The sequence below is a fragment of the Leucoraja erinacea genome, chromosome 15 (genome assembly GCF_028641065.1).
Source record: "Leucoraja erinacea ecotype New England chromosome 15, Leri_hhj_1, whole genome shotgun sequence".
In the NCBI taxonomy this organism is placed as follows: Eukaryota; Metazoa; Chordata; class Chondrichthyes; order Rajiformes; family Rajidae; genus Leucoraja; species Leucoraja erinaceus.
In genome coordinates this window covers 45,484,259-45,492,953 of record NC_073391.1, presented here as the reverse complement: position 1 = coordinate 45,492,953, position 8,695 = coordinate 45,484,259, and the positions used below count along the sequence as shown (strand labels likewise).

At 48.5% G+C, this 8,695-nt stretch overlaps 1 protein-coding gene across 1 annotated transcript in view; it reads right to left on the bottom strand.

Annotated features, from left to right (window-relative positions):
* The window catches only part of LOC129703875 (zinc finger protein 208-like), a 92,392-nt gene that overhangs the window by 15,654 nt on the left and 68,043 nt on the right, over positions 1–8,695 (bottom strand). Inside the window, exons 9-10 of the mRNA XM_055646549.1 lie at positions 4,114–4,905; positions 60–225 (exon numbers count right to left, since the gene is read on the bottom strand). Coding sequence (XP_055502524.1) covers positions 60–225; positions 4,114–4,905 — 958 coding nt within the window. The remainder of the gene's footprint in view (positions 1–59; positions 226–4,113; positions 4,906–8,695) is intronic.

Sequence of the window (8,695 nt, the reverse complement as noted above, 5' to 3'; positions counted from 1 at the left end):
AAAAATGCAAGTTTGTTGGTTAATCGACTTCTGTAAACAATTATTACTGTGTAGGATACCTTGTATCTTGTGGTCCTCACTTCTGAAGAGTCCACCAGGGATATAGTGGAAGTTGACGAGATTGGGTCTGGTCCAGCGGGGGTTGTGCAGTTTGTGGGCCTGGATGGAGGTCTCGAAGGTTGCGTAGGTGGGCAAGTCAACAGAGAGCAATCCAGAGGGAAATTGCTTCAGGGACAAATGACTGGATGTAGGGAGTAGGTGGACAAAAATGCTGGAGAAACTCAGCGGGTGAGGCAGCATCTATGGAGCGAAGGAAAAAGGCGACGTTTCGGGTCAATTCCCTGGGTGCCCATGATCAAATCAATAGATTTTATATTTTTCCCCCCCAAGAACACTAAGCTCTCATCCATCAGCAGAATGTATCCAGGCAGAGACAGTGAACAGGGCGCAAACTGCAGGGCTGCCAACTCTCACGCATTGAGCGTGGGACTCACGCATTTGACAAAATTCTCACGCTGATGACAGAAGTTCTCACGCTCTAAAAAATATTTTTAAATAAATATGTATATATATATATAAATAAATTCACATTCCTCGACACTCAGCTATGAGAATAGTTTTCTGTCAGCGAGTTCCCCGTAAAGAATTGGCTTAAAACCCATTTAAAATGGCAATGTAGCCAAACATGCTGGAGAAACTGCTGGAGAAATGCTGGGTGAGGCAGCATCTATGTCTGAGTTTGACCCTTCTTCACACTCGAGCGTTTCTCCAGCATTTTTGTCTACCGCTCTATAGATGCTGCCTCACCCGCATTCACATTCCCGTGCAGATGGTGTGATAGATGGATCTGTGTCCGGCGGCCCCTCTGTCCACACTGCATGGAGTTTTAACCCCGGCCCAGAAGAGGAAGAGCCAGAGGGCTGAGGGAGAGCTGAGAACGGGAAGAGACAATAATGGCTACCGGAAATTGGAGAAGTCACTGTTCATGCCACTGGGGTGTAAACGGCCCAAGTGAAAAATGAGGTGCTGCTCCTCCAATTTCCGGTGGTGCTCACTCTGGCCATGGGGGAGGCCCAGGACAGAAAGGTCAGATTCGGAATGGGAGGGGGAGTTGAAGTGCTGAGCCACCGGGAGATCAGGCAGGTTATTGCGGACCGAGCGGAGGTATTCGGCGAAACTATCGCCAAGCCTGCTCTTGGACTCACCGATGTAGATCAGCTGACACCTAGAGCAGCGGATGCAAGAGATGAGGTTGGAGGAGATGCAGGTGAACCTCTGTCGCACCTGGAACAACTGCTTGGGTCCTTGAATGGAGTCGAGGGGGGAGGTAAAGCGACAAGTGTAGCATTTCTTGCGGCTGCAAGGGAAAGTGCCCGGGGAGGGGGTGGTACAGGTGGGAAGGGAAGAATTGACCAGGGAGTTACAGAGGGAGCGGTCTTTGCGAAAGGCAGACGGGGGGATATGGGAAGATGTGGCGAGTGGTGGGGACACGTTGGAGGTGGTGAAAATGACGGAGGACTATTTGTTGTATGTGACGGCTAGTAGGGTGGAAGGTGAGGACAAGGGGGACGCTGCCCTTGTTACGAGTGGGGGGGGATGGGGAGAGAGAGCCGTGTTACGGGATATTGAAGAAACCCTGGTGAGAGCCTCATCTATAGTAGGGGAGGGGAACCCCCGTTCCCTGAAGAATGAGACATTTCCGATGCCCTGGTGTGGAACATCCTGGGAGCAGATGCGGCCTCCCTCCAACGATGAATCTTGGGATACAGCTCCGCTCCGATGCCCGACCCCCGGGTCACTGACCCTCACCTCCCCCGGACCCCCAGGTCACTGACCCTCACCTCCCTCGGACCCCCAGGTCACTGACTCTCACCTCCCCCGGACCCCAGCTGGACAGAGCACCTGGGCTGGCCCGCATTCCCGGGGAGGAGGAGAGAGAGGGATATGCCGAATGGTATGTTAGCTTTCATTGCAAAAGGATTTGAGTATAGGAGCAGGGAGGTTCTACTGCAGTTGTACAGGGTCTTGGTGAGACCACACCTGGAGTATTGCGTACAGTTTTGGTCTCCAAATCTGAGGAAGGACATTATTGCCATAGAGGGAGTGCAGAGAAGGTTCACCAGACTGATTCCTGGGACGTCAGGACTGTCTTATGAAGAAAGACTGGATAGACATGGTTTATACTCTCTAGAATTTAGGAGATTGAAAGGGGATCTTATAGAAACTTACAAAATTCTTAAGGGGTTGGACAGGCTAGATGCAGGATGATTGTTCCCGATGTTGGGGAAGTCCAGAACAAGGGGTCACAGCTTAAGGATAAGGGGGAAATCCTTTAAAACCGAGATGAGAAGAACTTTTTTCACACAGAGAGTGGTGAATCTCTGGAACTCTCTGCCACAGAGGGTAGTTGAGGCCAGTTCATTGGCTATATTTAAGAGGGAGTTAGATGTGGCCCTTCTGGCTAAGGGGATCAGGGGTATGGAGAGAAGGCAGGTACGGGATACTGAATTGGATGATCAGCCATGATCATATTGAATGGCGGTGCAGGCTCAAAGGGCCGAATGGCCTACTCCTGCACCTAATTTCTATGTTTCTATGTTTCTATGATATGCTCCCCGGACATCGCCAAGTCTCCGCTCACGCTGGGTGTTGTCGCTGCTTCACTGACACACACTCTCACACACAACCTTACACACACACTGGCACACACAATGTTTAAAGGGATATGGGCCAATTGCAGATAAATGGGACTAGTTTAGGTGGGGCATCTTGATCTGCATGAACAAGTTAGGATGAAGGACCTGTTTCCATGCTGTAAGACTATGACACATTGTAGAAAGGCTACAATCACTCCGGAGAGGATCCAGGGGCCATTTATGAACATATTGGCAGGGCTTGAATTTTTTTTTCACTTTGAAGAAAGATTTGATAACTGGGATTGTATTCTCTGCAGCAACGGAGGTGAAGAAAGGTCTTCGTTGAGGTGAATAATATTATGAGAATAGGACCTGTTTCACTTAACAAAGAGTGTTAGAAGGAACTGCAGATGGTGGTTTAAACTGAAGATAGCCACTAAAAGCTGAAATAACTCAGCCGGGCAGGCAGCATCTCTGGAAAGAAAGAATAGATGAACTTTCGGGGCGAGACATTCATACTGAAGAGGTTGAAAACCAGCCGTAAAACACAATGACTGGAGATGTGTGTTATCCAACTAAGGGCAGAAATCAGAATCATGTGTTCATTTTTATTGACATGACACCATAATAAATATATTACAGAAAAAAGAATTTAATGGAGTGGCACGGTGGCGCAGCGGTCGAGTTGCTGCCTTGAAGCACCACAGACCCAGATTTGATCCTGACAATGGGTGCTGTCTGTACAGTATTTGTACATTCTCCTTATGACCACATGGTTTTCTCTGGATATTCCACATCCTAAAGAAGTGCAAGTTTGTAGGTTAATTGGCTTCTGTAAATTGTCCTTGGCATGTAGGATACAACTGGTGTATGGTAGATTGCTGGTCGGTGTAGACTTGATGGGCCGAAGGGCCTGTTTCCATATATATGTTTTACATATATATCTTAATTTCATTGAACCACATACGGTTGAATATGTGACATTATTTCCGTCTTGTTTCTATAGGCAACGGGTAAGGTTGGTTGATTTATTTGTGCAGAACAGTGATGGAAGTCTGACTCTTCTTGCCTTGTTTCTATGTTTTTATTTCTCTATATATATATGCAAAACAGCATGAATTATAATCTGATTTCCATACAAGAATATACTAAGGTCATTCATGTGCTGCACCTGTTGATCAGAGCCTGGTTCTACTGTGGAATGTAATTAGGAATGTAATTTAGCCTAACCTTATTCATACCTAATCCAACTTGAAGCATAAATGTTGCATTCAAGTGCAAGTTAAAAAACTCGCTACAGTATGCACCAGATTGCACAATTTCAAGCTGAAAAATGCAAAAGCTCCCCACCGTTGGAGGGGGAACACCACTCTCCCACACCCTCACCCCCTCGGTCGCTACGCTCCCTCTCGATTTCTCACTCTCATCTCTCACCCAATGTTGGCAGCTCTGAAACTAGGATTTAATTGTTCAGTCATTTGTGAACTCGCTGGTGCTTCCGTAGGTTGGATGAATAGCTGAAGCCCTTCCCGCACTCGGGGCAGGTGAACGGCCTCTCCCCGGTGTGGACCCTCTGGTGTGACACCAGGTTGGACAACTGAGTGAATCCCTTGCCGCACTCGATGCAGGTGAACGGCCTCTCGCCGGTGTGGACCTGCTGGTGCCTCACCAAGCAGGAGGACAGGGTGAAGCCCTTCCCACACTCGGAGCAGGTGAACGGCCTCTCCCCGGTGTGGACCTGCTGGTGCCTCACCAGGTAAGACGACAAGGTGAAGCCCTTGCCGCACTCGGCGCAGGTGAAGGGCCTCTCTCCACTGTGGACACGCCGGTGGGTCAGCAGGGAGGATGACTGGGTGAAGCCCTTGCCGCACTCGGAGCAAGTGAAGGGCCGCTCCCTGGTGTGGAACCGCTGGTGTGTGGTCAGGTTGGACAGGCAGCAGAACCCCTTCCCGCACATGGAGCAGATGAACGGCTTCTCCCTGGTGTGGCTGCGCCGGTGGATCTCCAGCCAGGAAGGATAACAGAACCCCTTCCCGCAGTCCCCGCACTTCCACACTTTCTCCCCGGAGTGGGTGCACTGGTGCCTCGTCAGCCCCGATGCCCGGATAAAACTCCGTCCACAATCGGGACAGGTGAACCCTTTCCCCTCGCTGTGAGCGGAGGCGTCTTCTTCTGCGTCCAAAGGCGGAAGGTGTGCGGAGGTCTGCAGATCGAGCGACTTCGGTGGATCTGGACACTTTGAGCTTCCGGTCGGAGAATCCTCCATTACCTACACCCTGTGAGATGTATCCAAAGCAAGAAAAGGGCAGAGTGAGGGAGAGAGGTCATCAATAAGCAAGAAAGAAAACTGTTCCTGTCCAACAGACAAATATCGCACCCATACAAAAGCAATGGTCAACAGAGCACACCATCTCATCTACTGCCTTAGAAATGTGAGGAAGATCAGCAGATCAGCAAATGACTACAGGCCTGTCGCACTGACCTCTGTAGTCATGAAGATGCTCGAAAGGCTGGCCAAGCTGAAAAATATCCCTGCTGGACCCTCTGCAGTTTGCATATCGGTTCAATAGATCTGTGGATGATGCGGTCAACCTGGGCCTGCACTTCATCCTACAGCACCTAGACCGCCAGGGGACCTATGCGAGGGTCCTATTTGTTGATTTTAGCTCTGCCCTCAACACCATTGTGCCAGAGCTACTACACTCCAAACTTTCCGAGTTGACTGTGCCTGAACCCCTCTCTCATTGGATCACCAACTTCCTGACAGACAGGAAGCAGCTTGTGAGGCTGGGAAAGCACATCTCGGACCCGCAAAAACACTCAGCATAGGAGCACCGCAAGGCTGCGTACCCTCCCTTCTCTACTCTCTCTACACCAACGACTGCACCTCCACAGACACCTCTGTCAAACTTCTCAAGTTTGCGGACGGCACAACCCCGATTGGACTGGTCCAGGATGGGGAGGAATCTGCCTACAGACAGGAAGTGTCACAGCTGGCGTCCTGATGCCATCGCAACAACCTAGAGCTCAATGCTCTAATGACAGTGGAAATGATTGTAGACTTTAGGAGAGCCCCCCCTCCCCTCACCCCACTCACCATCAACAACACCACAGTCACATCTGTGGAGTCTTTTAAGTTCCTGGGAACCATCATCTCCAAGGACCTTAAGTGGGGGGGCTACCATCAACTCCACAGTCAAAAAGGCACAACAGAGGATGTCTTCCTGCGGCAGCTGAGGAAGCACAATCTGCCACAGGCAATGATGGTCCAATTCTACACGGCCATCGTAGAGTCTGTTCTCACCTTCTCCATCATGGTCTGGGTTGGCTCAGCCACCAAGCACGACGCCTGGAGGCTGCAGCGAATCGTCCGATCAGCAGAGAAGATTATTGGCTGCAACCTTCCCTCCATTGATGAACTGTACACTTCAAGGGCCAGGAAGCGAGCGGGCAAGATCATCTCTGACCCCCTCTCACCCGGGCCACAAACTCTTTGAATCACTTCCCTCTGGAAGGCGACTCAGGACTGTCAAAGCTGCCACAGCCAGACATAAAAACAGTTTTTATCCACGAGTAGTTGCTCTACTCAACAGCCAAAAATCTGTAGCCTCCCTTTGATCTGGTATTTTGTTGGTTCACATGCTTGATCAATGGCGTTTTATCATTAATGTTTTATTATTATTAATGTTTAGTGTTTTCTGAGTCATTCGTAACTGTTACTGTGTGTCATGTTGTTACTTGTGGGCGGAGCACCAAGGCAAATTCCTTGTATGTGAATACTTGGCCAATAAACTTACTTATTTATTGTTTAAGAAGGAACTGCAGATGCTGGAAAATCGAAGGTACACAAAAAAGCTGGAGAAACTCAGCGGGTGCAGCAGCATCTATGGAGCGAAGGAAATAGGCAAAGTTTCGGCCCAAAACATTGCCTATTTCCTTCGCTCAATAGATGCTGCTGCACCTGCTGAGTTTCTCCAGCTTTTTTGTGTACCTTAAACTTACTTACTTACTTATATCCCCAACAACTTTCTACATATGCGCCGTAGAAAACTATCGGGGTACATTGGAACCGCAAGAAATTGCGGAGAGTTGTGGAAGTAGCCAAACTTCTACAGATACAGGATCCGTTCCTGTGGATTGTAGGGTAGCTAAGTTAGCCTGACATCGGATGGTGGGGAAGATGCTGGATTCAATTGTAAAAGATGAAATAGCGGCACATTTGGACAGCAGTAGCAGGATTGGTCCAAATCAGCATGGATTTACGAAGGGGAAATCATGCTTGGAATCTTCTGGAATTTTTTGAGGATGTAACTAGGAAAATGGACTAGGGAGAGACAGTAGATGTAGTGCACCTGGACTTTCAGAAAACATTTGATAAGGTCCTGCATAGGAGATTAATGGGCAAAATTAGAGCACATGGTATTGGGGGTAGGGTGTTGACATGGATAGAAAATTGGTTGGCAGACAGGAAACAAAGAGAAGGGATTAATGGGTCCCTTTCAGAATGGCAGGCAGTGACTAGTGGGGTACCGCAAGGCTCGGTACTGGGACCGCAGCTATTTACAATATACATTAATGATTTAGATGAAGGGATTAAAAGTAACATTAGCAAATTTGCAGATGACACAAAGCTGGGTGGCAGTGTGAACTGTGAAGAGGATGCTATGAGGATGTAGGTTGACGTGGACAGGTTGGTTGAGTGGGCAGATGCATGGCAGATGTAGTTTCATGTGGATAAGTGTGAGGTTATCCAGTTTGGTGGCAAAAACAGGAAAGCAGATTATTATCTAAATGGAGTCAAGTTGGGAAAAGGGGAAGTACAACAGTATCTGGGGGTCCTTGTTTAACAGCTAATGAAAGTAAGTATGCAGGTACAACAGGCAGTGAAGAAAGCAAATAGCAAGTTGGTCTTCATAACAAGATGAGTTGAGTATAGGAGCAAAGAGGTCCGTCTGCAGTTGTAAAGGGCCCTAGTAAGACCACAGATGGAATATTGTGTGCAGTTTTGGTCTCCCAATTTGAGGAAGGACATTCTTGCTATTGAGGGAGTGCAGCGTAGGTTAACCAGGTTAATTCCTGGGATGGCAGGACCGTCATATGGTGATAGAACGAAGCGGCTGGGCTTGTATTCTCCGGAATTTAGAGTGATGAGAGGGGATCTCATTGAAACATATAGGTTTATTAACGGTTTGGACATGCTGGAGGCAGATAACATGTTCCCGATGTTGGGGGAGTCCAGAACCAGGGGCCACAGTTTAAGAATAAGGGGTAAGCCATTTAGAACAGAGATGAGGAAAAACTTTTTCACGCAGATCATTGTGAGCCTGTGGAATTCTCTGTGTCAGAGGGTGATGGGGCTGGCTCTCTGGATGCTTTCAAGAGAGAGCTAGACAGAGTTTTTAAAGATTGCGGAGTCAAGGGATATGTGGAGAAGGCAGGAACGGGGTACTGATTGTGGATGATCAGCCATGATCACATTGAATGGCAGTGTTGGCTTGAAGGGTCGAATGGCCTACTCCTGCACTATTGTCTATTATCACTCAAACCAAGCTCCCTTCCATTGACTCCATTGACACTTCATGCTGCCTCAGCAAGGACTCCCTAATAATCAAGGATGAGTCTCACCCTGGTCACTCCCTCTTCTCCCCTCTCCATCAGGCAAGAGGTACAGACATTTAAAAACGCATACCTTCAGATTCGGGGACAGTTTCTTCCCAGGTGATATCAGGCAACTGAACCATCCTGTCACCAGCGAGAGAGCAGACAGACCTCCCATCTACCTCAGCTAAAAATGTACTTTTGTTACTAGAAGCTAAAAATACTAAAGGCTGTTTTCTACATCTATATTACTAAATCTCTGATCTTGACCGCTTTTGGCCGACTGTGCCGCGATATCCGAGAGAATGCCACCACCTACGGCCGTTATTTTTGGCCACCTCGCTCAGAGCCCCCCTCCGCCGTATGAGTGCGGAGGATTTTTTCCGCGAATGAAAAATGAGAGAGATATTAATGTTTTTACAAAATTCCCCATTCTCTCTGCTGCCCCCACTGGAGGCAGG